The 26881-nt window shown below is 52.9% G+C and overlaps 9 protein-coding genes across 9 annotated transcripts; 5 read left to right on the top strand and 4 right to left on the bottom strand.

The window, feature by feature from the left end:
• Nucleotides 1-941: 941 nt before the first annotated feature.
• BDW47DRAFT_123002 (folliculin domain-containing protein) lies at nt 942-2365 on the top strand (the record flags this gene model as incomplete). The annotated part of the gene is made up of 2 exons (XM_024815967.1): nt 942-947; nt 1019-2365. 2 exons carry the CDS (start codon nt 942-944, stop codon nt 2363-2365), a joined length of 1353 nt encoding a protein of 450 aa, XP_024674945.1.
• A 1168-nt stretch (nt 2366-3533) lies between these two features.
• On the bottom strand, nt 3534-8268 carry smc4 (condensin subunit SMC4). The gene is made up of 3 exons (XM_024811374.1): nt 7842-8268; nt 3994-7769; nt 3534-3927 (listed from the first exon to the last, which is right to left on the bottom strand). Exons 1-3 carry the CDS (start codon nt 8233-8235, stop codon nt 3832-3834), a joined length of 4266 nt encoding a protein of 1421 aa, XP_024674946.1. The 5' UTR covers nt 8236-8268; the 3' UTR covers nt 3534-3831.
• Nucleotides 8269-8522: 254 nt separating this feature from the next.
• On the top strand, nt 8523-12037 carry BDW47DRAFT_115562 (nuclear pore complex assembly-domain-containing protein; the record flags this gene model as incomplete). Its single annotated transcript, XM_024814813.1, has 6 exons — nt 8523-8676; nt 8739-8968; nt 9032-9590; nt 10083-10133; nt 10193-10268; nt 10501-12037. 6 exons carry the CDS (start codon nt 8523-8525, stop codon nt 12035-12037), a joined length of 2607 nt encoding a protein of 868 aa, XP_024674947.1.
• A 93-nt stretch (nt 12038-12130) lies between these two features.
• S10a (40S ribosomal protein uS10) lies at nt 12131-13121 on the bottom strand. The gene is made up of 3 exons (XM_024811375.1): nt 12909-13121; nt 12604-12827; nt 12131-12502 (listed from the first exon to the last, which is right to left on the bottom strand). Exons 1-3 carry the CDS (start codon nt 12948-12950, stop codon nt 12418-12420), a joined length of 351 nt encoding a protein of 116 aa, XP_024674948.1. The 5' UTR covers nt 12951-13121; the 3' UTR covers nt 12131-12417.
• Nucleotides 13122-13390: 269 nt separating this feature from the next.
• Nucleotides 13391-15496, top strand: BDW47DRAFT_123006 (ASCC2 family CUE domain-containing protein; the record flags this gene model as incomplete). The annotated part of the gene is made up of 3 exons (XM_024815968.1): nt 13391-15173; nt 15217-15383; nt 15452-15496. The coding sequence occupies 3 exons, from the start codon at nt 13391-13393 to the stop codon at nt 15494-15496; spliced, it is 1995 nt and encodes a 664-aa protein (XP_024674949.1).
• A 221-nt stretch (nt 15497-15717) lies between these two features.
• Nucleotides 15718-17871, bottom strand: BDW47DRAFT_100192 (fatty acid desaturase). Its single transcript, XM_024811376.1, has 2 exons — nt 17394-17871; nt 15718-17337 (listed from the first exon to the last, which is right to left on the bottom strand). Exons 1-2 carry the CDS (start codon nt 17615-17617, stop codon nt 15879-15881), a joined length of 1683 nt encoding a protein of 560 aa, XP_024674950.1. The 5' UTR covers nt 17618-17871; the 3' UTR covers nt 15718-15878.
• A 77-nt stretch (nt 17872-17948) lies between these two features.
• BDW47DRAFT_73739 (phosphoribomutase PRM15) lies at nt 17949-20718 on the top strand. The gene is made up of 10 exons (XM_024819720.1): nt 17949-18078; nt 18170-18214; nt 18283-18361; nt 18442-18761; nt 18819-18837; nt 18892-18901; nt 18948-19128; nt 19173-19462; nt 19514-20196; nt 20248-20718. Exons 1-10 carry the CDS (start codon nt 18058-18060, stop codon nt 20406-20408), a joined length of 1809 nt encoding a protein of 602 aa, XP_024674951.1. The 5' UTR covers nt 17949-18057; the 3' UTR covers nt 20409-20718.
• Nucleotides 20719-21028: 310 nt separating this feature from the next.
• Nucleotides 21029-21655, bottom strand: BDW47DRAFT_115566 (PaaI family thioesterase; the record flags this gene model as incomplete). Its single annotated transcript, XM_024814814.1, has 2 exons — nt 21029-21451; nt 21521-21655. The coding sequence occupies 2 exons, from the start codon at nt 21653-21655 to the stop codon at nt 21029-21031; spliced, it is 558 nt and encodes a 185-aa protein (XP_024674952.1).
• A 1050-nt stretch (nt 21656-22705) lies between these two features.
• On the top strand, nt 22706-26593 carry BDW47DRAFT_100225 (uncharacterized protein). The gene is made up of 14 exons (XM_024811377.1): nt 22706-23386; nt 23444-23496; nt 23555-24051; nt 24104-24159; nt 24210-24388; nt 24448-24620; nt 24670-24696; nt 24762-25122; nt 25195-25279; nt 25340-25398; nt 25452-25668; nt 25808-25925; nt 25982-26073; nt 26166-26593. The coding sequence occupies exons 1-14, from the start codon at nt 22717-22719 to the stop codon at nt 26483-26485; spliced, it is 2907 nt and encodes a 968-aa protein (XP_024674953.1). The 5' UTR covers nt 22706-22716; the 3' UTR covers nt 26486-26593.
• Nucleotides 26594-26881: the final 288 nt, after the last annotated feature.

The following is a 26881-nucleotide window of genomic DNA, read 5'->3' on the forward strand; positions in this document are numbered from 1 at the left end:
ACGGGTTGACTAACGGGACTCTTACTGGGTTGGGAGTCGGTATTGTGACGAGCAATACCGCATGGTATTCTATTACCTTTTATATACTCCGTCTTCTATATTACCAGATACCACAATATATGATTCAGGTAGGATATAATACAATATATACTAATATTCTACCTGGATATCCTTGCTTGATTATTTCATTGTGTGTGAATGTGGCTCCCTATTGATGGAGATCAGTAAGGAATGCGGATAGACCGGATCGACTTAGACTTCTTCCATCGTCCATTCGATCAACCTTCGATGGCGTAACAACCGGAATACCGTATTTATACAGAAAGAATGCCCAATCTGACCGTATGGCATTGGGCTGACCATACGCTAGGCGATCGAGACTCGTAACCGGGACAATACGAACTCGGGATCATCCTAAACCAGGGTCGTATCTTTCTGTCTCTCTCTCTCTCTTCTCCATGCTATACTATTATATACTCCTTCACTTCTCCCTTTTCCTCTTCTTCTTTCCTGTTTTCTTTCCTCCCTTCCTCTCCCTCCCCCCCACTCGCTGTCTCTGGTCTGCAAGCTGGCCTTTGCAGTCCTTTTCCTCTACTTCACCTCACTCACTTGGGCTTCATCTTCATGATCCCTTCCCCTGAGTGATATTCTCCCTCTTCCTTCTTCTCCGGTGCTTTCTTAAGATCCTGAGAAGTATCCGGCCCTGCGTCTACTCCTCTCGCGAAAGCATGTATAGCAATAATGGTTTAATATGGTTGCTGGATGCTGCTAGACGCTAATCTCCGGATATGGATTTCATTGTGAGCCTCTCCCATTCGCCTCCTTGTCGAATTCCTTTCTTTCCCTTATTGGCTCCCATCGCATGGATTGAATGGCCTGCATTCGATGCGCCCACTCCTGAACCACTCCCCATGCCTGGGTTATCGGTTCGGCCCTGCATCATGCAGGTCAAATGTCGCCATGCGATGCGCGTCCGTTCGTTGGAGATCCATCTCTCTAACCACTTTCTCCCCTCCAGCTCTCTTTGACGCATTTCTGCGAGGTCCATGGTCCCACCTCGATCATCTGCTCGCAGGTCCTCCCCTTCTCCTGCACCCAATGTTACCCCGACAAATCCGATTTCTCCCCCGATGATACGCCGGCCACTTCCCACGACACGGCTTCCTTCCACGGTCCATCGAACCTCCCCAATGGGAAGAACACGGCCCCGACGAGGCCCTCCGACCGTCCCGCCGACCTGAGCCATCCTTGTCCCAAAATCGAAGACCACCCCTACTTCGTTAGAGCCCAATCCAACCCGCTGGACAATGCCACCCGATCGGGTCCCCTCGGTGGCGCCGACGGCGATACCTGCGCCAGTTGTAGCTTGACCCTGCCCGAGGATGTGAGCAGGCAACTGCCCCCGGGGGCCCCGGGTACCGCCAAGGGGGATGGCAAGGGGAGGAACGGCAGTCCCGTCTTGCGCTCCCGCGAGGTCGTCTACTCGTGTGGCGCCAACCATCACGCTGACGTCGACGACACTGCGCGCGATCCGCACGCCCACCCATCCTTGCCCGATTCCTTCCATTCTTCCTCGGTGGCGTCCGATGCCTCGTGTCACACCCACATTCTCACCTACCTGTCCCTCCGTGGGCCCCCGAACCCCGCCGACTACGCCCTGCTGCGTCGCTCCTCCATCCGCACCCTCAGCTGCGAGTTGCTCCCGCGCGGCCTCTCGTCCGGGCCGCTCTGTTTCGGTGACTCGAACGCCGGATACACCGTCGCCTACATCTTCCGTCTCCCGGACCCCATGGCGCGCGGCAAACGGCGCAGCTATGCCCTGGTCGCCTTGGCCGGCAAAGACGCGGGCCGCGCGTTTCGCGCCTGCCCCGTCATCTGGCGCGCCTTCGGTCGCATCGCCACCGGCATCGTCCACTCCGCGGAGCGATTCCAGGAGGCCGAGAAGAGTCGCGAGGAGCAGAATACGAGCCTCAATCGACCGGGCAACCGGCCCTACACCCCCGTCTCCTCCTTCCTCACCGGACGCGCCCTCGATCCCGACGGTCAGGCCCGTCGACCGGGCCAGGTGCGGGCCCGCAATCTCGCCGAGATCGTCGGCAACCCCTCCATCTTCGCCGAAATCCATGCGCATTTCGTCGCCCTCCTCCAACAGCTGGGCAACATGTTTGGCGCCGTCCCCGTTTCCGAAGAACGATTCGTCTGCAGTACGGTGCAGGAAGCGGGTGGCAGTGCGTCCCGCCGGGGGTCATTACTACCCGGCGACAAGGAGCAGTCAACAGACGGCGACCTGGGGATGTCCGGTCTGGAGATCTCCTCTGGACCCAAGCCCATTCCAATTGCGCCCCGCCGGCCGGTCATTGCCTAAATTTATCTATGATGTCCCTTCCGATGAACCCTCCGGTTGGACCACAACCGCACTATCGACCGTCCTTCGAGCTCGTTGGACGGATCTTTTGACCATGTGATACGATGCCTTCCGAGTACTCACGCGCACATTCGCATCGCTAGGCTAGGCCTTGTTTACGCCTCTTGCATTTTCCTTGCATTTCCTTTAACTTGTTTTTCTTTGTTGACCTGTTTTGCAACACGGATATAGACTGGCGCCATCAGATAGGAAGTGGAGTTCCGGGGGACTTTACTTTATTCTTCCTTTGCATTTACTTGTGCTTCTTTTTTCTCTTTTTGCAAAGCGAGGGTGGTCAATTTTACGCGCCTAATCCTTCTGTCTCTTCAACATGAGGAGTTACATTAACACACTTAATTACACGTGTGTCTATTATTTAATCATTTTATCATTCCATCCCAATTATTCCCCCCTCCTTGCATTACTGGATAATGGCGCAAGGCAGGAGTATAGCCCACCGAGAGCCGGGTCACTGTAGTTACCTAGATACTTACCTACCTTACCTAGAAACTACTAAATGACTCAACCTGCCTGCCACTCTCCCTCCCTTCCCTCACTCATTTGTTCCTGTTCTCCCATATTCAGTATAATTCCCGCGCGGCCTTCGTTAAATGACGAGACGATCATTAGACGCGTTGGGTGATTAACTTCTCGGTGCGGGATGCGGACATGGACACGGACACGGACATGGATGGATATGACTACGTGGTGACGTATTTGATGTATGATTAGTTGTATTTTAGATATGGTTTTCGTATCGTTTCTTACTTACATGCATCGAGGTTGTTTTTTTTTTCTCTTGATTGTATTTTTGTTTGGGTCTTTTGCATTGTATTATCTTAGTAGTGGTAAATGATGGAAGGATGGGAGGGAAGTCGGGTAGTGAAGGGGTCATCCACTATATACTTCTTATCATCATCATTGTTTATTTTTAGTAATGTTTCCAGAGTTGTCTGTAGTCTATTTTTATTTTTACCTTTTTGATCTTCTACTATTTCTGTTTGTTTCTCTGGGAGTCTTGTCTTGTTTTTCATGTCAGGAGAAAGGATGAGTACTTACTGTCTTCTACATGTGGTGTCAAAGAATGAATAGCCAGGGTCCATACAACAGAGAATCAATGATCAGCATGATATCATATACCATTGGTACGTTGCACATTATATGACAAGAAGAAGAAGTAATAGTAGTAAAGATAGATAAGGAAGACAATATGTGAATATGAATGTGAGAAAAGTAGCAAATAGATAATTCAACGCAACCAAACTAGGTACCGGTACCTCCCAATGAATATAGAATACCTTAGCAGCCAGCCAACAACAATAATGAACTAACAGACAAATAACCCTAGCATAATGGACAACAAGAAGAGGAAGAAAGAAATGGAAAGACAGCTTCGTCAAACATGTAGCCTAGCAAATTTGGAATGATCACCGTCCCGTGATATAGTCCCTATTTTCGATCGTCACGCTCTTGGTCTTATGGTTGACCTTGTAGACGCCGATTAGGCGGGATGCGAGTTCGAACTGGTGGTAGTTAGTCATCGGAATCGCTCTGCAGAGAGAGATAGGAAAGAGAATGAGAAAACATACCATGTTGTTTCTCAAAGAAATAACAATGAACTGAGCATTCTTGGTCCTCTCCTTAATATACGACGCAACAATACTCACGTTGCGGAAATCCAACGCGGCATCAATCTCGTCCATCACGTACAGCGGCGTCGGCTTGTAGTGATGCAGGGCGAAGACCAGTGCCAAACTCGACAGCGTCTTCTCACCACCGGACAGATTGCCGATGTTCTTCCAGCTCTTCTTCGGCGGCATGACCGAGAACAGGATGCCTTCGGAGAAGGGGTCCAGCGAATCCACGAGCTCCAGCTCCGCGTTACCGCCCATCGTGATCATCTGGTACATTTCCTTCAGACGGAGAGAAATGATGCCGAAGCCTTCCATGAAGCCGTTGAGTCGCGCGGATCGCAGACCATCGAGGCGAGATTTGGCGCTGTCGCGCGACGCCAGGGCCGTGGATAGATCCGCCGAGCGCGCTTCGTGTTCGGCCGTTCGACGGCGGTAGTCTTCGATGACGGACAGATCGACGGAGGAGTTCTGGCTCTTCTCTTCCAGGGCGGCTATGACTGCTTTCAGGGACTCCTTGTTCATCTCGGCCAGTTCGTCCTTGGTGTAAATTTGGAGCTCCACGGGCTGCTGGTCCTCGGTGAAATCGCTGATGTTTTGCAAGGTCAGCTTAGACAGCTTCTCCTCCCAGTATCGTCGGCGCTTTTCATTTTCGGATAAGGCCTTCTGGTTCTCTTCGAGTTTGTTGCGCATTTCAATCTCCGTGGCGCGCGTCTCGTTAAGCTCGGAAACCTTGCCGTCTAGCTCACTCTTTAGAGACTTGAGCTCTCCCTTCTTAGATTCAAGGGCTTCTTCGGATTCCTCCACCTTCTGCTTCCACCCGGACGCATCGTCGGCCTGGTGTTCAACGTCGTGGTTCAGCTTCTCAAGCTCGCGGGCAATATGCTCAAGCTCCTTCTCAGCATCGTTGCGTGCGTTCTGGTGCTTGGTGATTTGCTTCTCATTCTTGGACTTGCCGACCTCGGCATTGGAGATCTCGTCGGCCAGAAGTCCGATTTGCTCCTTGAGACCGTCGACCTTGGCCTTTTGACTCCGGAGTCTCACACCGCCAACCTCCATGATCTTATTCTGCAGAGTCTGAATCTCTTCTTCGATCCCACCCCTCTGCTCACGGAGAGCTTCAATCTCTTCTTCTAGCGAAGAGATTTGACGCTCGAGATTCGCGGCTTGGCTGGCGTCGGTCTTGGATGGCTTGTGGGCAGCGCTCAATTCAGTAATTCGCCGTTGAGTATCCGCAAGACTGCGATTGGTGCTGTCGATCTCGATCATAATCTTCTGGATCTTGGTTTCGATACGAGGGATCTCCTCGGATTTTTCTCTCATCGCTGTCTCGATGTGTCGTTGCTTTTCCTGGAAGGCTTGGAATTTCCGTTCCATATCTTCCAGATCCCCCTCAATGCTGGTTACTTGTTCTCTGCTGACGTCTGCCACTTGCTTCGATGACATGGCGCCACGAGCAACGCGCGTACCACCACCACTCATGGTACCCGATGTATCAATGAGCTGTCCGTCCAATGTGACCACTCTCCACCGTCGAGCACCATAGGCGATACGGTTGGCTTGCTCTAGATCCTTTGCGACCAATGTGTTCTGCATCACGCTATAAAAGGCTGGGGCAAATTTGGGGTCCTTGGGTTTGACTAGATCGAATAATCGAGGAACACTCTCAGGCGTAAAAACTGAAGACATATCTCGACGAGGCAAGCGATCCAAGAGAATGAAGTTGGCGCGCCCAAGGTTATTCTTCCGCAGGTAATCAATGCAGTGCTGGCCGACCTCAACCGTGTCGACGACCATGTTTTCAAGTGCAGGGCAGGCAGTCGAAATTGCAACATCGTATTGCTCATCAATCGTGCCGAGGTTTCCAAGTCGTCCATGGAAACCTTCGATACGACCCGACTCCTTGAGACGCAACAGACCCGAGAGCACGCTGCCACGATTTTGGGTACTCGCAAGACTAGCCCTCGCTTCCTCGGCTCGTTGTCTGGCGGTGGAGACATGCGAGCGGACTTCAGGCTCTCTGTGCGAGTACTTCTTGAGATCGCTCCGGAGCTTGGCCAGTTCCTCTTCGAGAGTAGACTTTTGCGCTTTCCGTTCGTCAAGGTCGGCTTCCTTGGTCGCGAGAGTCTCCTCAATTGACCCCACCTTCGCCTGCGCTTCTTCAAGCAAGACAGTGCCGGCGTTGCTCCTCTCACGAAGGATGTCGAGTTCACTTTGGGCCACCGCAACTGCGGAAAGTTTCTTGTTGATTTTCTCATCCCATGGCTGAAGAGATCTTTGCTTGGTGGTGATCTCATCAGAGAGACCCTGTGTTTTGCCCTTCAAGCCCTCTCGGATCGTGGCCAGTTCTGCCTCTTCGGTAGCCATCTCCGATTCAAACTGCTCAGTCTCTTTTGTCTTTTTCTCAATGTCGCTCATGTGCTTGTCCACCAAACTTTGACACTCCGAAGCCGCGAGCCGAGTAGTATTCATAGATTTCTCCAGCTTTTTCTGCTTGCCCACCAGGAACTTCTTCTTTTCCTCGAACTTGACGGTTTCTTTGTCGTACTTGGACATTTCCTTGGACAGGGCCTGCATCTCCTTCTCCATGCTCTCGTACTCGCGCATGCCGCGCTTGTATGCCTTCTCGAGCTCTTTAATTCCCGACTCGTTGCCTTCGTGCTTCTCAAGCTCGAGGTTTAGCAGCTCCTGCATCTGGAGGATGGCCTCTTCCGTGACACGCAGGTTGTCGGAACACTCGTCGATGTAGATTTGATACAGCGCAGACTGTTTCTGGGTCAGTTCATTCTCATCGCGGATGTAAGACAGCGCCTTGTCCTTTTTGTCTTCCAGGGCGGTCTTTTCTTTCTCGACGTGCTGAACACGGTTGTTCTTTTCAACACAGACATCGTTGAGCGTCTCGAGCTCCGCAGCCGCTTCGTCGATAGGCGTCTTGTACTGCGACGTCCCGATAATATCCTCCAAGTACTCCAGAAGTCCATCTTCGTGCTCATTGCTAGCCTTGGCCTTCATCTGTGCAATCGACTCCACTTCACCTTGCAGAATCAAAAACCGTTTGTGATCCAGATCGATGCCCCGCTCGCGAAGCAAGGTCGTCACTGCCGTGAAGTTCGTTTCCTTGCGGTTCATGTAATATTTGCTCGTGTTGTTTTTAAATGCTCGTCGAGAGACAATCAGTTGGGAATCTGGGACTTCTTCTTGCGTGCCGTCGGGGAGATCCATGACCTCCCGGAAATCAACCGCCACCTCGCAGAAGGGCAGGTTGGGGAAATCAGCCGAGTTGTGAATTAGAGCAGAAATCTTGCCTTGTCGCATCTTGCTAGCGCGGAAACCGAACACGAATAGTAGCGCATCGATCACGTTTGACTTTCCCGATCCGTTCGGGCCGACAACGGAGGAGAACGAGGCGTGGAAGGGTCCGACAATCTGTTCCCCAGCATAACTCTTGAAGTTTGTCAGAACCAAGGTCGTAATGATCAAGCGACTTTTGGGGGCGGCTGGCTCCTCCGGCTGCGTCGGTGCAGTTAGGTTCCGCGATTTGAGCATGATATCCATGGGTTTGTCGAGCACGGTCGTATTCGGATTGATGATCGAAATCGGTTTCGGGTCCTCGGCAGGCTTCGACGGCGTCTGGCTGTTGACGGCGGACTCGGTGATATCAGCAAGCGGGGGCCCGCTGTTTCGCTGCGACGGCGACGGCGACGGCGATTGGGGATGCGGCGAAACTGAAGGCTCTGGAGTTGGGAGTGAGGATTTGTCCGGGTTGGGTGCGAAGGAGCCACGGTCCTCGCGGGGATGGGCCATACTGTTTCTTTTTGCCGCAGCATTTTCAGAAGGAGAATCTGGTTCTCCCATCATCGTATCGCCTTCCTCATCGATGTCGCCCACTTGCGATTCCTCCTCCGATTGTTCTGGGGTCTCTGACATTCGGGGTTTTCGTGCAGTGTGGGCGGTGCTCGGGGTGGGGATCTCCGAGGTCGCTCGCCGTGAGGATCTCCTTCCTGCATTAGCTTTCTTTGGGACGGGGGTATATTCTTCTTCGGTATCGTCGTCATCATCGTCGTCGTCGTCGTCGTTGGTGTGGGATGCGGTGGGGGTGACATTTCCGGAATCCTCCTCGTCGGAGGTGGTCTCCTCCATCACATAACTTCTGCGCGGAACAGAGCGCCGGGATGGCCGGCCTTTGGCGGTAGATGACATTATGCTGTTGTGGTAATAGGACTGGGAAGTAAGGGAGTCATGAAGGCGAGGATGTCAAAGAGAGCGAATCTGGTTGAGTCCGAGAGTGGGAGAAGTTGTTTACATTCGCCCGATCGGGAAAGGTGGGATTTCTGCCACAAACAAATGCCCGCTTCGCCGTCACCGCCTTCTTTATCGGTGTTCGATACGGTAATATTGACGGTCGAATAATATCATCATATCTACTGCTTTGCTGCTACTGATCTCAACAAGATTCCCCAGGGATAGGAGCATTAATATACGCCAAGATGGTCCCCTGGGATGATTTCGATAGTATCTTCTCCTTCAACCGGAATTTCTCGTACGATGTCAAGGTCATTGATCAGATCCTCTCCAACCGGCGTGCGCTGGAAAACCGACTGTTCGCCGATCGACTGCTGGGATTGCTTCAAGTCAAAGCAGGTATCATTCTCTGGCAGGTCTGGATGCAAGATATCATGGCTGATTTTTGGGCGTCGATCTAGTAACGAAGCTATACCCCCCCAAGTCCAACGACGACCTTCGTTCCCTTGTCGGCCACATCGTGTCTTCCGAACTGGATATCCACCACAAGCAAGCACTGATTTACTATATCCTGAAGGACTGTCGCGCAGCTGGTGAGGCCGCATCGCAGTTTGCGCGACGCTGCTTCCTGCCTGAGAAGTACCGACTGTTCATCGAGGGACTCTGGAACTTGGACCGGCTAGAATTCAAGGTTTGTCAAGTCTTTGCACCCGATGGCGGGGGTCGTCACTTGCTCAACTTTATGCGACTCTAGAAAGCTGTCGAATACCTGACGGAGCCGTCGATTATCCCTACCTTCCCCGACGAGATCCTCTACGTCCTCAGCCACCCACTTCTTCCCAAACATGACGACAGCCTCGCCATGGCTTACTACCTCACTGTCGCCCCGCCGTTAGCCTCCGAGAAGGTCCAGCAAACATTTTTTGACACTCTTTGTCGCGCCAGTATAACGGAGGCCTTCTACTTCACGCGGAACCACGACGATGCGCTCCGTCAAGCCTACCTTACGCAGCTCATTGAGTTTGTTCTTACAACGCAAGCCGGTGCGCAGCGAAGTCAGCACGCGATGGAGCTTATCGGCCTCCCATTTGACACTCAGGAAGAGGAGTGGTTTGAGGAAGCGCTGCTCCACGGAAAGGTTAAAGCGCTGCATGGGGCTAAAGACACGGTCATGATGCGCCGTCTGGCCACAGGGAAATTGCAGGGACAGGCCGGAGAATTGGAGTCCTTGAGTGGGAAGAAGATCGATGGATTGAACTGGGATGTTCTCCGGCAGAGCATGCAACACTCCCAGGTCACATCGCTGTCCGGCAGTGACTGAGGCTTTCGCCTGGATGACATTTACTTCTGAGTGATGCTTGAATGTTACGGTCCCAACTATTATGAAAAACGGTTCAGGAGAACAGGAGTTATCTTTGTCAATTAGAATCATATTCACATCCATTACATTAATAGAAGAAGCAGCAGCTTTTCTCTCATCTCTTCTTGTATATGTTGTTTATGCAGTGTAATTACCGTAATTTCAAGCCGTGGTTTAAGGGAGCCCGCCGATCAAAAGTGCTCGGATCGGCGAAACGTATTGTCACGGGTTAAACATCGACTCTATCTCGCATCTCCGTAGACTCACTTCTTCATCCTTGCTTCTTTCTTTCCTCAATCTCTAGTCTCCACGGACAACAGACCAGATCTTTGCTGTTAATTAGTGAACTGGGAGTTGGGTTGCTGCCCAAGTCGCTCCCTGGATTTCTGATACGGTCCATTGGGCGTGCTGTGAAAGCTCTCTCCGCTCATCTATCCGAATTAAGGCAATATGGTCGTCTGTACATTCTTTCAACAAGGCCGGTGTAAATTTGGCGGTATGCTGCACCTTATTCGTGAATATCTGTTACAGGTCTCGTACTAATGTTTGGTTTAGAACGATGCAAGTTTGAACACCCAAGCCAATCAACGATAGCTGGTAATCGATTTGGTGCGCTCGCCGGGGGAGGCGGGTTTGCAGGTATGCTTCCGGCTCTTGTTCTTGCGATTGTTCAGACATGCTTCTATGGATTCATCTGTTTGGACAGATGAGCTTCCGAGAAGTGACATGTCCAAGCGCCTACGTCTATCTCCCCTCGTATCTGACTTGAGATTACAGGGCGTTCAAACCAGCAGAACCAACAGGTCCAAAAGTAAGCCTGGGATCCTTCCCAAATTACGTGGTATTCTCTAACAAGCTTGAAGTTACGGGATAACAGCGGCTGATATCAAGACTGATCTAACAGCCGGTCAAGGCCGGCCAAACTGGATCTTTTCCTGCTATGGTCCTGGGCGGAATGCGCCGAAGCAACTGTTTGGAGGACCTCAGCGCGAACAGAGTTTCGAAGAGTTGCGTCTACGCCATTATGAAGCGACTGCGGCCGGTAATCCTAACCAAGCGCTTCAAGAGGCCCAGGCGCTCTATGCTGAATCCCTGAGCCAGATGGAAGTTATCCTGAGGGATCTGGACGGGGCCGTCAAATACCTTATTGACGGGGCAAATGAGCATCCCAACCGGATTGATATATCAGAGGGGAAAACAGGCCCTTCTCCATCCGGTCCTCAAGGCCCTTCGGCATTTGGTCAGCCCTCAGCATTTGGCCAACCCAGCGGTATAACGCCGCAGCCGTCGGGCTTTGGCCAACCTTCTGCCCCCGGCTCTCAGTCGGCATTTGGCAAACCGTCTGCGTTTGGCCAGCCATCGACTTTTGGGCAACCATCGGCCGCGGGGCAGGCTCCAGGGTTTGGACAGCCCAGCTCGATCAACCAGAGGCCTGCATTCGGACAGCCGGCGCCGCTTGGGGGACAACCAGCAGCACTTGGGAGCCAATCTCCGTTTGGAAAACCCGCGTTTGGTCAGTCTGGCTTTGGGCAACAGCAACAGCCACAGCCACAGCCACAGCAGCCTGCGTTTGGTCAGTCGGGATTTGGCCAGCCGTCGGCGCTGGGAGGGTCCGGGTTCGGCAAGGCTTCTAATACCGCGTCCCCGTTCAATCAATTGTCAACCCAGAACCAGGGCATGGCTGGCTTTGCGCAGCCGTCTGGACAGACAGCTGCCTCTCCATTCGGACAAGTTGCCGCACAACAGCCCGCAGCCCCCTCTGGGTTTGGCCAGCCGTCCTCTCAGCCAAGTGGCTTCGGACAGGCTGCACCGGCCGCATCACCCTTTGGGAAACCCCAGCAACAGACAAGTCCATTTGGGCAGGTATCCCAACCGGCCCAACCGGCCCAACCAACCCCACCAGCCGCCGCTGCAAACCCGTTCGGGGCTCCCGCCCAGCCAGCAGCTGGATTCGGTCAGCCCGAACCCAAACCGTCTGGATTCGCCCAGCTCCAACCACAGCAGCCGGCCGCCGTACAGTCCGCAACAGCAGGTACTGGGCCCCCTGCGATCCTGAGGGTCCAGGACCCCAACGACCTGAACCCGATCCCACCCCTATCCGGACAGACGACCCGCAATGCTTTGACCAAGCGACTGGATACATGGAAAGGACAACCGGTGAAGTACATCGACAACGCTCCCTGTTATCTACACCCGCAAGATCGCCAGACATACGTGCACATCTTCTTTCCCGACGGACCACCGGACGCAGCCAGTCTGCGAGATGCGCATGGCAAGCCGGAAGAATACACCCCGGAGGTCACCGAGCAGTATGAGTTCTTTGTGAAGAATGGGTACTTCAAGGACGGTGTTATTCCTAGCGTACCTCCCAAGACCGAGTGGGTGAGCTTCGACTTTTAGACATGGGGATTGGACTTTCTCGCAAAGTTTATGTATGTTTATCGTAATTAGGCGTTTTATACAGGGAAATGAAGGCGTCTACGGTGAATTCACCAATCGATCAATCAATCAATTACACATTTGGACCATATTGCAATACCAACTACTTTGACGCAACGGAACCGTCAACTACACATCCGACAAGAACTACAAGTCCGACAGACGAAAATCTACACACGTAAAGCTCGAGTACCAGGAACAGCCATTAGTCATTTCCAGATTTTTGTTTCATTTTTGCGCCAAGTTCTAGCGGGTATCGACGCGGGCTCGTGTTGAGCCTCGCAAGCGGCAACCGCCATCCCTCGGCAGCCCGGAGTGGAACGAGAATCTCCAACGCGCACTTAGGCGGCGATGGTGACCTCAACCTCAACACCAGCCTCGATGTTGATGATGATCTGCTTGACGGTCTCGGTGGGGGCGAGCAGGCTAGAAGCGCAATTCGTCAGTATTTACTTCAGTCTCCCATGTCGCGCGCGCGCGGGTTGTCGCAACACCGCAAGAGAACAAGAAGATAGGATGGTACATACTCGATCAGACGCTTGTGGATGCGCATCTCATACTTGTCCCAGGTCTTGGAACCCTCACCGTTGGGGGTCTTGCGGGTGGAGATCTGCAGGGTCTTGGTGGGCAGACGGACGGGGCCCTTGACCTGCAGGGACTTGCCACGGGCACGGTCGATGAGCTCGGAGCAGACCTTCTCGAGGGCGGCGACCTTGCGGGAGGTGAGGGTGATGCGGATCTTGTGGACCTTCTGTACAGTCGAACAATGAACATATTAGTCTCGGCCTCCTTCTCTTCTGTGCTTTCCATAGGTATTATGTTGGTCACGTACGGGGCCCTCGCCGAAATCCTTCTCGGGCTTCTGGAAAGACATTTTGAGGTTTGGTGTTTGGGGTTAATTTGCCGATCAAGACCTGAACTGCACGGTTCGGTAAAGTGATGATGGCCGGTGGAGGTTATATACGGGGAAGAGATTGTATTGATAGACCGACGTTGAATCTTTTTTTGACACGCATGACTAATCGGATCGTGTGCGGATGGAAATCTTGGCGCTCGGCTATCTGTGCGCTAGCCGGATCTGGACGCCGCATTATTACGGCAATGAAAGGCAGATGAGTAATAATATATATGTATGCACTAGCTAGTTATGCAGCGATCATTCAGCCTCAGGTTTCATTCATGGTCACTGACCAACAACGGAGTCATCGCAGTCACTCGTATCTGGTTTATGGATCACCCAACTTGGACATAGTTAGCTTCTGATTTTGATTTCTTCAAGTACCATACTCAAGCATATATCGACTCCCCGGTGACATGGCACACTGGCCTCCTCTGGCATCGGTCCCACCGCCCGAGGTGCAGAAGACCATTCCCTCTGCGGAATGGGACCTCTATATCGATGCATGGACCCTGCTCCTGGAGCTTCGAATAGCTGCCTCCGAGGCTGAATTCAGGGACGTGGCTCCCCAAGACGAGTCGGCCGTCTCGTTCCTGGTATCCTTCTATCACCAATGGTCCATCCCGGGAGCATCTGGCTTCCATGTTGGACCGCGCGCGAGAACCTTGCGCAAGCTCTGTTTCTTGCTAACAAGAAGGTTTCTTCTGGACGTCTCAACTTCTCCGGTGGAGCTGCTCGCATGGAAGTACCTGGGTGGGCTGTGCTGCTGTTACCCCTCCAGCGCATCCCTCAAGCGGCTGTTATCAGATGTGTGGGGTAAGCATCAGGATACGATATCCGCCAGCGTCGACGATGCCAAGGCTGCAGTCATTAAACAGCTCTCGGTCTCCGACCCGAGGAGTGTCGTCGCAACTACAGCAGATGTCCGGCTATTGACCGTCTTGGGGTCAGTGTTGCCTGACTGCGGGCAAGTTCTGATGGCTGGGTCGGATTTCCTGGACACCTTTTCAGATGCATATACGACGCACGGGAGTAGCGACCTCCGCAGGGTTTTGGTCGCCAATGTCTATGTCGGCCTGACCTCGCTCCTGAAAGGCTCCAAGCCGAACCTCTCCCTACTCTTGGACCAGCTCTTCAGCCTGAAAGCCAGTGCCGGGGTTGGCACCCCTCAAATGAAGGAGCCCACACTCCTGTCCGACCTGATCTGCAGCTCCGACCTGCTCGTCCGTCTAGAGAAATATCTCGTAGCGCACCCGCAAAAGCGCGGCCAGGATCTAGTAACCAGTCTACAAACCTACCAAGCCCAGTCGCGGCCCTTCCACCACCGGTACCAAAAGCAAAAGAAGCGCGTCGACAAAGGCAAAAGCCGCGCCAGCGCCAACGACCTGCCTAGCGCCAACGAGCTACACATCCACAAGATGTCCCTCGTGACGCAAGTGCAGGACCTCTTCCCCGACCTCGGCTCCGGCTACATCGTCCGCCTACTCGACATCTACGACGACAACCCAGAAACAGTCGTCGCCCACCTCCTCGACGACTCCATCCCCGCCTCCCTCCAACAATCTCTCGACAAATCCGAACAACTCCCCACAACAGCCTCCCCCGCCCACCACGACCCCTTCCTCCCTCGCCCAACACCCCCCACATCTCCGGGCCTCGTCCCATCCCGCAAAAACGTCTTCGACAGCGACATCGACCTCGCCGACCTCGCCCGACCCAACGACCCCACGTCCACCACCCCCACCGCAGCAAAAGGCAAGCTCCGCTTCGGCCGCACCGACACAGACCTCACCACACACGAAGACACCGACCCCGCACAACACACAGCCAACAAAGCAGCGATCCTCTCCGCGCTCGCAACCTTCGACTCAGACGACGACGAGCGCGACGACACCTACGACGTCGCAGACGTAGGCGGCACCGTCGAATCCTCCACAGCAGCCGAAGACTCCAGCGCGCGAGACCGCGACGACCTCGATATGGCGCTCTTCCGCGCTTTCAAAACAAACGCAGGCATCTTCGGCCGCGACGCCGCCACGAGACGCTCGCAGCCGCGCGCGGCGCTCAAGCGTGAAACGGCCATGACGGACGAGGCTATCGAGGGGTGGGCGGTAATGTTGGCTCGTGATCCTAGACGGATGGCGAGACTTGAAGATAAACTCGCTCTCTCCGGTGGTGCTGCTGGTGGCGGCGGTGGTGGTGCGGGCCTCGCACAGCCTGAACTTCCTTCTACATCTTATAGACGACCTGGAGGTGGCGAGTCGGGTAGCGACGTGGATGAGCCGTCTGGCTCGTTTAGGGGGAGAGGTGGTGGACGAGGACGCAGCCGTGGCGGCCGGAGGGGAGGAGGTGGCGGTGGTGGTGGTCGCGGACGAGGAGGAGCAGCAGCAGGAGGGGGAGGTGAACAGAGTACGGCAGCATCGCGGCAGCGAAAAGAAGAGAACAAATCGAGTCGAGCAAACCATAATCGGCGACAGCAGAGGGCGAAGAAGGTGGCGAGAGCGGGGGGACTGGTTGGGTAGACTAGACCGCTGCAATCTTATGATACTTTGGTACATAGGTAAATACCAATGCTGTTACGATGAGCATGTGCATTGGCGTGTAGCTTTGAGCGGTTTGTATATCCAGAATTGGTATATATGGGCCTGGTTCCTGACTCAGATTGCATCGCTAGCTGTGGGTTAAACAATCTCCTTGCGGAGTCCATTGGGGATGGAATGTAGGCGGTCTGGTATGGTGCTCCATTGAAAAGCTCTTGATTAAGATGGTTGGATCTCGTAACATTGTCTGACATTTCAGTTCATAGCAGCTCGACTAGTCAAGTCTATATCATGTCGGCTGTGTATATCAACGCAGTATCTGTCTACCTATAAAAATCTAGCACCCCCACGCTAAAAACAGCCGCTAGTGGTGATCTGAGAAAACGCCCTGCTGCGCACACGACTTGCGACACTCCTCCAAGATGCGAACCTGCTTCGCCACCTCGCCCAGCCGGCCAATGACTTCCTTGTTGCCGTCGTAAAAGGTGAAGATAGCATAAGGAATGTTGGTTTCCTGGCAGAACTCGAGGACCAGTTTCTGGGTGCTACGCAGGTTATGGCGCGGGATGCGCGGGTACAGATGGTGGATGGCCTGGAACTGTAGGCCGCCGTGGAAGAAGTCGAGCCAGGTCGGGCAGTCGACGTCCATGGTGGTGCGGAGCATCTTCTGCGGGAAGGACTCGTGGACGCCAAGGTCTGCGGTGGACATGGCGAAGTGGGAGAGCGTGATTTGCACGTGCAGCGGCGCGGTGACCATGTGCGAGATCATGATGAAGGTGAGACGGCTTTGCCAGTCTGGGATCGTGCAGTACACCACGCCGTAGCCGAACCAGGTCCAGAAGAATGCCTGGCCGCTGATCTCCAGCCAGCGGTGCCACCAGGCGGGCCCTTTCTTGGGCGCCTGGCCGCAAAAGAGATACTCGAAGCTCAGGCGGTAGAGGTTGAATCGGCCGAAGAGGAGGATCGGGTAGTAGAGGTAGTTCTGGAATTTGAGTAGAAATTGGGATGGGGCGTCAAAGGTTAAAACCCGGTCGTAGTAGGTGCTGCGGAGACTGTTCAGGAAGCGGTGGGAGATGGCGAAGAAGGGCATGTGTTCAATATCGGGGTCATGCTCGGGAGCGTTGGTGACGATGTGGTGCACGTTGTGGTTTCGCTTCCACCAGCCTAGACTCAAACCGCCCAGGAAATCGGCAATGATGATACCGACCACGCTGTCCACGTGGAAATGGTGGGTGATGCCCATGTGACCAGCATCATGAGCGGCGAAGACGAGTTGGTGCCAGAAACAACCCAAAAAGAACCCTGATGTCCCCCACCAGCCCATGCGCAGGAACATGTAGGCCAGCCCGGCGAACAGCGTGTAGCGGCAGCATTCGATGAAGTAGGAGAAGTAGTTGCATTGGTAGAGACCTTCGTCGCGGATCCGTTGGTCCAATTCGCGGTATTTCCTCTTGATATTTTCCTGGCTGTCCGTGTCGAGAGACGGGTATTTCGCCGTGTCGAAGACAATCTCCTCTCGCGTCCGAGCATCGAGGAAGAACGGCTTAGCCTCGGACTCTTGGGTATCAGGGGTGGATACCGTGGTATCGGTGGACATGGACTTGCGTCGACGCAGATTCGACGTCGCATCGACCGCGTCAAAGACCGGAGATGGTGGGACCGATGTCTCCTGGCCAGAGCTCTCGTCTTCTACCGAATGGGCATCCTCGGAGTAAGGGCGAAACTTGCCGCCTTGGATGGGAGGGAGGAAGTTGACCCAAAGGCCTTCAATGCGACCGATCTGGTAGGAGAGCATGCGCTGACGAGCTTCTTTTGAATGCAATCTGGAAACGGAACCACACATTAGCAACAGTTAGGCAACAGTGGTCGGCGCACCTACGCATTGATTTCATCTGTACCATCTCTCCCGACCATATGCTTGATCGACTTGTCTCCTCCGGGGTGGAATGGAATCCATGAGTCTACCCTGAGCACACGACCCTCGAAAATAATAACATGTTTGCCTTGGGCAATCTGACCCTCAATCCAGCGTCGAGACAGAACGGTGTCCTTGCGGGACGCGGTGGATGAGGCCGCTGTGACCGCTGGTTTCGATGCGGCCATGGTTGACTGTGATTCTGTAACACAACAGCAATGGATTCAAAACCGCTAACAAACCATTACTGGCAAGAAGGGGAAACGGAATCACGAAGAATAAAGTTAACAAGAAAAGTGATGAGGTGGACGGTGAAGGTGGAACGGTTCCAGGGACAGTTTCACGTTTCCGGGCCAAGTGGAGACTTGGTCACTGGGGATACTTTGGAATGCTGACAACTCCCACCTATTCTTAGGTACCGCTTGTACCCGCTTAAGTAACCCGCCCCCCCCGCTTGGATGATCATCGTGTAGATATTCTCGTCCTGATTCCGGCTTCACGCCACTACTCTTGGATAAGGTTCGATTGGCTCTGGATATAGGTGCTCATAAAGACAGCTCACCCGAATACTCAACATCGACATTCTTTCACATCACCCCACGCAGACACGCTCATCGTATGATCTATCATGTCTGCTACTGCGGCCGAGGTATGGCCCACCTTTCTGATACACCAACCAATCCTTCCATGGTCAAACCTTATGATGGGGTTGGTGTGGATCGCTGACGACTGTCTCGAAGGGTTCCCTCGCTCAATCGATCCAAACATGGCTGGAATGGGATCAAGTATGTGACGATCTACGTAACGCTCGACGGAATCAATGGACACGGACTGATTTCTGCGACCGCTGAAGGATCCCAAAACACGGGCGGAGATTGAACAGCTCCAAGGATCCGGAGACACGGTTGAATTAGAACAGCGGCTTGGACATCGTGCGTAGACCTCCGTGCCATGACCCAGTTCCAGGAAGCGGAGTAGACCGTTGGCGTCTCGTCTGCTAATGACGAGATAGGCATCCAATTTGGAACGGCCGGACTGCGGGGTCGCATGGCAGCTGGTTTCTCCTGCATGAATTGCTTGACAGTTATCCAGGCATCTCAAGGTCTAGCCAAGTACATCAAGGACAAGCATGCAGCCATCGCACCCGGCGGGGTGGTCATTGGCCACGATGCGCGTCACAACTCCGACAAATTCGCTGCGCTAGCGGCAAATGCTTTCATCTCGCTGGGTATCCCAGTCTGGTTCTACTCCCCGCCGTCAATTACTCCCTCTGTGCCTTTCGGCGTGACCCATCTGCGGGCAGCGGCGGGGATCATGGTTACTGCGAGTCATGTAAGATTGATCCAACTGAAACCATAACATCATGGACACGCTGACTCGTGTCTATAGAATCCAGCACAAGACAACGGTATGTAATGCCCACAGGCATCTTTATTTCAAGAATCCCGCTAAATATCCATAGGCTACAAAGTGTCAGTTGCAAACCTGCCTTGCTTGACCTCGTCTAACATTCGCCAGTTATTTTCACAATGGGGCCCAGATCAACACGCCCATGGACCTGGAAATCGCCCAATCGATTGAAGAAAACCTAGTGCCATGGTCTGATGCATGGAGAGATTTGCAACCGAGCGAGCTCCTCCACGCGGACGCTTACCAGCAAGTTCTGCCTCAATATACCAAAGCAGTGTGGGCGTATACAGTAAGTCTACTACACCTTTCAGGAGCGCGAGCTTACACATCCAGAATTCGACTGCGGTCGACTGGCAAAAACCGAGACCCTTCATATACACTCCTTTGCACGGCGTTGGTGGCCTGGTGTTTCCGGATTTATGCCGTTCCGTAGGCATCAATAATTTTACAGCCGTAGCTGAGCAACTGAAGCCAAACCCGGATTTTCCCACAGTATCGTTCCCAAACCCGGAGGAGGCTGGCGCCTTGGACCTTTCTATGCAGACCGCCGACCGAGAAGGCAGAGACCTGATTATTGCGAACGATCCAGACGCAGATCGGTTTGCTGCTGCTGAGAAGATTAAGTGGGTAACCCCATCCTGATTCCGGCGCAGGACTAACAGCGTGCCGTTCAGCGGGTCGTGGTTTACTTTTACGGGAAACCATATCGGGGTGCTCATTGCTTCGTATCTATTTGACTCGCTGGAAAACAAGGCTCGCGATATCAAGAAGCCCGCGGCGGTTTTGAACTCCGCCGTGTCCACGGGCATGTTGGAGAAAATGGCCGTCGCAAAAGGGATCCACTATGAAGAAGCCCTGACTGGCTTCAAGTGGATGGGGAATATGGGCCAAAAATTGGAACAATCTGGGTATCATGTCCCTTTCGCGTTTGAAGAGGCTCTGGGGTTCATGTTCCCCGAGGTCTGCTACGATAAGGACGGTGTCGCGGCGGCAATGATCTTCCTCGCGGCAGAAGCCAAGTGGAGGTCAGAGGGGCTCACGCCTTACACGAAGCTCGAGCAGCTGTTCAAAAAGTACGGACACTTTGAGACTCTCAATAACTACTTCCGATCCCCTAGCCCAGATATTACGGGGGCTCTTTTCCGGGCCATCCGAAGTGGGCCGTACGGGGCCGGGAAGTCGCTCGGGTCGTTCAAGATCCTGAGATGGCGAGACATGACGGAAGGCTATGACTCTGGCACAACGGACCACCGGCCAACCCTGCCAGAAGACAAGAGCAGCCAGATGCTGACCCTATGGCTGGACCGCGACGTGCGGTTCACGATCCGGGCCTCGGGGACGGAACCGAAAGTCAAGCGTACGTATCCGCAATGCTCTCCGGGTGGAATAAAAGCTAACAAAATGTTAGTTTATATCGAAAGCTGTGGCTCATCTCGCGACGAAGCTGTGCAGGCAGTCTGCGATGCCTTCCTCGCTGTGCTGGATGAATGGGTGCGGCCTTTTGCTCCATCCATGACCTACAGCAAACAGATGCCCACATCGTCTGGGCATATCTTCCAGCTGGAATAAAGCAGCCATCATCCTTTCATTTTCACTGTCCATAGTCGAGTTCTGGTTTCTATTCTTGTATATGCCACCTGTTACACAGTCCCAAGCATCAGGGGAAACAACACATTATGAACATATCGCATCTTTCGAGCAAAGAATTCCAATGACCAATCCAAGTAAAGAAGTGCCTTGCCACTGAATTGACAAAGCACAAGCCATTGATGAGTGATGCCGGCGCCCTCTGATAGAATACAACCCAGCACCACACGGCAGCCAACCCAGGGCTAGATACTCCACATTCGATTTCCATCCGCTGTTGTGTAGCCCCAGACGTTTCTACAACCACTCAAGCTCTGGAGATGGATTAGTCGACGTCGCACTGAACCTGGTCAATATTTCCACGAAGAGCACAGTAACATATGCGCCATCTGTCGGAAAAGCTTCCCCCAATGACAGAAACTCAACCCTGCCATCATTCTCCAAACCGATGCGGCAGACCACTAAGACCAGTCACCACACAAGCGCCAGCTCCACCTTTACATATTGCTTTTTTCCCCCAAGTGCAACACTGGCTTTGTTGTGCTCCACAACCGCAAGCAACCTTCCGTCGGATTCATTCGTCATCTGCCCTCTAATCGCCGCTAGATCAAAAAGTTAGTACCCCAGGAGCGCACCCAACAAGCTAACGCAAACAAACGACCAAGCGGACAGAGGGGGCAGAAGAAAAGAAGAAAGAAAGAAAAATAATTCATACAAAGCCGAGATCCAATATGCAGCAATTCACAGTGAATCCTCACCCACGATCCCTGCCGAACAGATCTTAAAAAAGTGACGTTCAACGTGCGGGAGACGCCTCCAAATGTCCAAAAGTCGCTCCTGGCAGCCGGGGCTGCGCACATGGTCGTGCACAGATCGAAGACGAGCGAGATCAGTCCGCCGTGCATGTTCCCCGTGCGGCTGCAGTATTCGGGACTCACGCGCATGCGGAACGAGGCGCTGATTTGGGGGCTTGCAGAGGCATCTACGAGTTCGAGGTGGTCTCGCAGGAGGGATTCATCGATGCTCTGAATTTTTAGTATGTCACTTATTTCATTTTCTCTTTGTGCTTGACCAGATTTTATAGACTAACCAACCTTTGAGGGGGGGTTCTGCTTGTATGAATCCATGTATGCTTGGATTCGTTGTTTGGGATCACGGATCTCCGTGTCGAACGTGAGACCGGGTCGAGCCAGGACCTCAGAGGTGTATTTGCTTCGAGTGTGGGACATATCGGGCAAGCTGAAGATGTTTGAATAGCTTCTAAGCTATTCTAATGTCTCACGATAAACGTGCTCTGTGAAGGGGCAAGGGAATGAATGTTTCTTATCCCAGGCGGTTCGCTGTCCGCGGGAACTGGCGATTAACTATCAAGCCATCCAAGGCAATAACCTGTTTTCAATGCATGCATGTACTGGCCAGGTTATAGAATCCGTGCCAGGATGAGTGATACCCCGCGTCTCCGCGATTGCAGAGGGAGCCGATTCGCCGTTGCTGCCTCGGTAAGGACACAGCAGGTGTGATAATACTCTATAGAGCATGGCCATATATGTGTCGAATAGTTCATATAATACAATTCACAAAGTGCGGCATGATTCCCCGGCCAGCGTCCACATAAGCTTATGCAGGACATGGTTAGAACACGCATGGCAGAGTTCTTATAGCAATGAGAAGACGTGAGCTAACTTGATATGGACATACCCCTCCCTATCAGGACACCAATGAGATAAGATCGTCTGCGATGCAATCTCTGGTGCAGCAAAATGTTGGTAGCGATAGAGTCAATGTATTTAATTCTGTCTCCTTCCGAAATTCCCTTTTCGACAGTTTAGCACTAACAACCCCGCCGCGATGGCGCGAGAGCCTAGCAGGGATAATTAACACACCATCAAAAAACGGAAATGATTGCCGTGGGGTGGTTGAACGAGCTGAAAACCAGGAGCTCAAAAACGTAACTGATATAATGACCCATTGTGCCGCCGATGAGACGCCTGGGGGAGATGCAATAATACCCCATCATTCTCGAGGATTCCTAAATATAAGTAGATATATAAATAGACATGGGACTATCCAAACACGACAGCCAATGTATAACCGCTGGCCTCATGAACCACTCGGTTTCAAACACAAAGTGCGGCGCAGCATGCATGAACCTGCCATTTTAAGAGAAGTAGGGGACTTGCAAAGCGGGGCTATGAGCAGTCTTAGCAGAGAGGGACCGATGAGCTTGCATTATAAATAGGCCTTTCCTTCCAGGTAGGTCCCCCCGAGCAAAACAAAGAGACAACGCTTCATGTCTTGGGATATGGCTGGATCCACGTCGAACTTCGCATTCTCCCCGATGGCCTCGCCATCGGGGTCTTCACGGGGAGTCTTCACTCCAACATCATCATCAGCATCATCATCAAGCGATAGGGATACCAGAACAACCCCAACCTCCCACCAGACCCCTCCCATCTCGCAAGTCCAGAGAACATCGCCGACACCCACATCTCTATTTGGGAATCTCAATATCAATAGCACAGGGACTAGAGATCCAGCAGATGCCACGAATGGCGTTAACAGGAGAGATCCCTTCAGCACATACAGGGACCCAGAAGTCCAATCTACATCTACCCGCGATGCCACCGAACGTCCGTTTACGTCCGTTGTGGATCTAACAGAGGGGGAAGATCAAGTAGATGAGACACTATCTCGTCGGACGTCGATGGAGGTGGACGATCGAACAGACACCCCTCATAACGAACCACTTCCCCCGGCGCCAATATACAACAGTCAGCTGCAAGATGGGTTGAGCGAAGTCAAGAGCCTGCTCGCGGGGATAGCAAATACAATGCGCCTGTCGGAATTGACTGACGACCCAAACACCAGTCTTCACAAGTTGTACAATGAGACAAAAAAGGCGAGCGAGTTCAGATACCCGGAGACTCGGACGGTAGGGCTCATCGGGGACTCGGGTGTTGGTGTGTAACCGTTTCTGTTTTCCTCCTTATCTTACCACGCATCTAACGACCAGGTAGGAAAGAGCTCAGTGATCAACTCACTTCTCGACCAGGCAAATCTCGCGCGCTCGGTATGACCTCGTGTGCCACTGCAGGCGTAGAATAATATCCATTGACTGACCGCTTCAGAGCCGAGACGGATCAGCGTGCACCTGTGTGGTAACCGAATTTCGACACTCGGGCAACGACCACGATCCATACACAATCAAAGCCGAATTCATGAACCCGGACGAAGTGAAAGAACTGCTTGAAGAGCTGCTGCAAAGTGTTCGCCAGTTTTACACCCACTCCCTCTACCAGCAGCTTAGATCCGCCGAAGAGCGGGCGAGCTGTCGAGAGAAATCCGATCGCGCGTGGGAAGCGCTGGAGTCCCTGTTCAAAAACGAGGCTGAAATGAGTCTCGAATACGTATCGCGCGACGAGGAAGGCGCGGAGCTGGCTATTCTGAACCAGCTCGAGAGGTGGGCCCTTCTGGGTTCCGCCCATCGACCGGGGGGGCCGAACAATTTGGAGCATACGGTAGTGTGTGCTTGCTTGGACGAATGCAAGCAGCAGCTGGACCTTCTGACGGCCGATTCACCGGAGGAAAACCGGCCTGCCCTGTGGCCGTTTATTAAATTGATCAGGTGCATCCACCGCCTTTCCCCTGGTATGAACTTCGTCTAATGGGTTTGACAGAGTGTATCTGGACGCGACCATCCTGCGTACAGGCCTGGTCCTGGCAGATTTACCAGGTAAAATACCTTGTTGGGTGTCATGAACGCGAGGCCACTGACACAGTAAGGGTTACGAGATATGAACTACGCAAGGGTTCGAGCCACAGAACACTATCTCAACCACAAGTGCGACGAGGTGTTCATTGTGACCAACATCACTCGATGCATAACCGACCAATCCATCCCCGATATCATCGGCAGATGCAGGGAGAGCCAGCCGCGGCGCATTATCTGCACGAGATCAGAGGTAGTAGTCGCTCCTCCCTTTGCGTGCACAAGCTTAAGCGTTTAACTCCGTACGGCCAGGACGTCTCCCCCGAAGAAACCGCCCGTGGACAATTGCAGATAGCTCCGCGCGTACGTGAAATGAACCGAGGCATCGACCGAATCAAAGAGCAACAACGAGATGCCAGTATTCGGAAGAAGAGGGCCGTCGACCCGGAGAAGACACAAATTGTTCTGGAACAAGCGAGCTTGAGGTCCGTCATCAAACCATTACGTCTTGAGTATATTCTGACGACTGTATAGAGAGCGAATGGAAGCGCTCGAACTGGAGTAAGGCCTCGTCACGGGAATGGGTAAACTAAAGTCTACCCACTTAGATATTAACCCATACACAGGAGAACTCAATTGCTGGTCCGGGAGCGGATCACGCGAATCACGCGCGAACTGGCCAGCAAATACCGAAACGAGCGTGTCTTTTGCGTCAGCAACTCCCTATACAGGGAGTACCACGATGATCATGAGGAACACGCGGAAGCGTATCTTCAGCTCAGCGGGGTTCGACAGCTTCGCAGCTATTGCCAGCTGGTTCCAGCGGATGCCCAACTACGCGCCACGTCCGCTTTTCTGAATCATCAAGTACCCGCACATCTGATGTCGCTGCGCCAGTGGGCGCTATCAGGGGCCGATTCCGTCACGGTCGAAAAAGCTGCCACTCTTCGACGGGTGCTAGGGGATGTGGAAGCGACGCTCCGTCAGGTATATCTCACCGGCCGTTTCATCATGAACGCAATGCACGGGGTCCAATAACACTCTGGGGATTTGTGATAGGATTTCATGTCGCGTGAAGCACCTCTCCGAAATACACAAAAAAACGTGGACCGTTTATTTGATCAATATATCCTCAACAGTATCCGTACGTCCAATGTCCCCAGGCCGTAAATCGGGATCCAAACGATCTCTAATCAAGCCACAGGAACTCGCGGCAGCGCATGGACAGCACATTCTGTACGAGTGAGCGAGGAATGGAGAGCAGTGAGGTTTTTCATTCCTCTTATTCGTATATAGCTAACGCGTTGCTGATCTAGTGGGCCCACGGGACCTACGCAGCGTGGTGTCGCAAATTTGGAACCCACCGAACCAAGACACAAGAGTACTGCTGCTGGAACGATGCCTTGATCCAGAACCCGCGAGACTGTCTTGGCCCAGGCTGGGATCGAATTGTTGACCATCTGGAATCCAGCATAGAGTCACTGGGTTCAGATACCTCTCGGGCTTTTGGGAGAATGCAGTGTGTACTGGCAGGTGAGACTTTAGTCTTTTCTTTCTTTCTTTCTTTCTTTCTTTCTTTTTATTCTCTCCAAATAAATTGAGGGTTGATGAGTATATTGAAAAAAAAAAAATGGAAGAAAGGAAGGGGATGTGCTAACATTTCTCAACTTAGAGCATCAGAATCTAGCTCCCCAGGCCCTTGGAAACCTCCTGACTGGGGTGGAGGCCAGACAGAAGTGCATCGCAGATGAGATTCAATATGCCTTTGCCAACATTGTTCACAATGTGTAGTAAGCTCAAATAATCCACCTCACTTCACACAAATGTCAAGCTAAGTTATTTGCAGCCTCATCAGAAGAGACATGCTTTTTGGGCACGCGAGTTCCGTCATGACAGGTCTCATGCGCTCTGCGTATATCTCCTGCAATAGTGCGTCAGGTATGTCTTCACTTTATCACATTTCCTCTTATATCAATGGCAACCGAGACTCTATAGGCTGACCTGAAGGGGGTTGCCTGCATGTCATATAGGGACAGGAAGTGACAAAATCCGCAAAGATACCATCCGCGATCATCTGATACACTCTCGACTTTTCGCCCGCTACCTGCACATCAATCGAGAGATGTATCAGTCTGCCACGGTAGAGCCGTTCGTCGCTTTAGAGAAGAAGGTCCATAGACAGGTGCAGAGGGTTATCAGAGACGTGCAGGCGGCGGTAGCTGCAGATGGGGAGGCTCCAGAGGCGGAACAGGCTCCGGCATTGGCGGAAGAAATGCGCCGTCGGGTGAGTTGTGCCCTGGAAAGTGTGGCACGCGTTCAGGCTGTTCTGGAGGGACTGGTCTCGTACTGAGGAGGCTTACTCCGTTGTCTTTGTGCTGAGTGGGTCCGAGACTGGGGTATAAACATGTGTAGTATGTGGGACTTTCAACGTACAAATTGCGAAGCATTGATATTATTATATCCTTCTTCCCACTAGACTGGTGGTAGGCACACTGGCGCATAGAAGTACCTATAACTACTACGGAATCTATCCACTATGAATGACCGATGGATGTGGGTAAACAGGACACGCCAATTACCCAACAAAATAAGTCTGAATGTATTTCCAGCCCCTCACGTCGGCGTGTCTGGGAGTCACGTTTCCATTGAGATGTTCGTGTTTGCTTGCAGTTTGAGGTCTGTAAGGTGTCTGCTATTGGGCATTTGCTTCTGGCAGTGAATACCGAGGTTAGAGGTAAGTGTTCTG

This window comes from Aspergillus candidus, assembly GCF_002847045.1.
Source record: "Aspergillus candidus strain CBS 102.13 unplaced genomic scaffold BDW47scaffold_6, whole genome shotgun sequence".
Lineage (NCBI taxonomy): Eukaryota > Fungi > Ascomycota > Eurotiomycetes > Eurotiales > Aspergillaceae > Aspergillus > Aspergillus candidus.

Excerpts from the sequence above, each read along its gene's own strand:
- smc4 (XM_024811374.1), bottom strand. The coding sequence starts at position 8,235 with ATGTCATCTACCGCCAAAGGCCGGCCATCCCGGCGCTCTGTTCCGCGC. Across the intron at positions 7,770-7,841 it reads TGCTGCGGCAAAAAGAAACA|AGCCTTCAGTTTCGCCGCAT; the intron begins GTATGGCCCATC and ends TCCCAACTCCAG. Across the intron at positions 3,928-3,993 it reads TTTCTTTGAGAAACAACATG|TTCGAACTCGCATCCCGCCT; the intron begins GTATGTTTTCTC and ends AACTACCACCAG.
- S10a (XM_024811375.1), bottom strand. The coding sequence starts at position 12,950 with ATGTCTTTCCAGAAGCCCGAGAAGGATTTCGGCGAGGGCCCC. Across the intron at positions 12,828-12,908 it reads AGGATTTCGGCGAGGGCCCC|AAGGTCCACAAGATCCGCAT; the intron begins GTACGTGACCAA and ends TCGACTGTACAG. Across the intron at positions 12,503-12,603 it reads ATCCACAAGCGTCTGATCGA|CCTGCTCGCCCCCACCGAGA; the intron begins GTATGTACCATC and ends TTGCGCTTCTAG.
- BDW47DRAFT_100192 (XM_024811376.1), bottom strand. The coding sequence starts at position 17,617 with ATGGCCGCATCGAAACCAGCGGTCACAGCGGCCTCATCCACCGCGTCC. Across the intron at positions 17,338-17,393 it reads GGTACAGATGAAATCAATGC|ATTGCATTCAAAAGAAGCTC; the intron begins GTAGGTGCGCCG and ends TTCCGTTTCCAG.
- BDW47DRAFT_73739 (XM_024819720.1), top strand. The coding sequence starts at position 18,058 with ATGTCTGCTACTGCGGCCGAG. Across the intron at positions 18,215-18,282 it reads CATGGCTGGAATGGGATCAA|GATCCCAAAACACGGGCGGA; the intron begins GTATGTGACGAT and ends CGACCGCTGAAG. Across the intron at positions 19,129-19,172 it reads AAGCAGTGTGGGCGTATACA|AATTCGACTGCGGTCGACTG; the intron begins GTAAGTCTACTA and ends TTACACATCCAG.
- BDW47DRAFT_100225 (XM_024811377.1), top strand. The coding sequence starts at position 22,717 with ATGTCTTGGGATATGGCTGGATCCACGTCGAACTTCGCATTCTCCCCG. Across the intron at positions 23,497-23,554 it reads AGGCAAATCTCGCGCGCTCG|AGCCGAGACGGATCAGCGTG; the intron begins GTATGACCTCGT and ends TGACCGCTTCAG. Across the intron at positions 25,399-25,451 it reads TGAGCGAGGAATGGAGAGCA|TGGGCCCACGGGACCTACGC; the intron begins GTGAGGTTTTTC and ends TTGCTGATCTAG.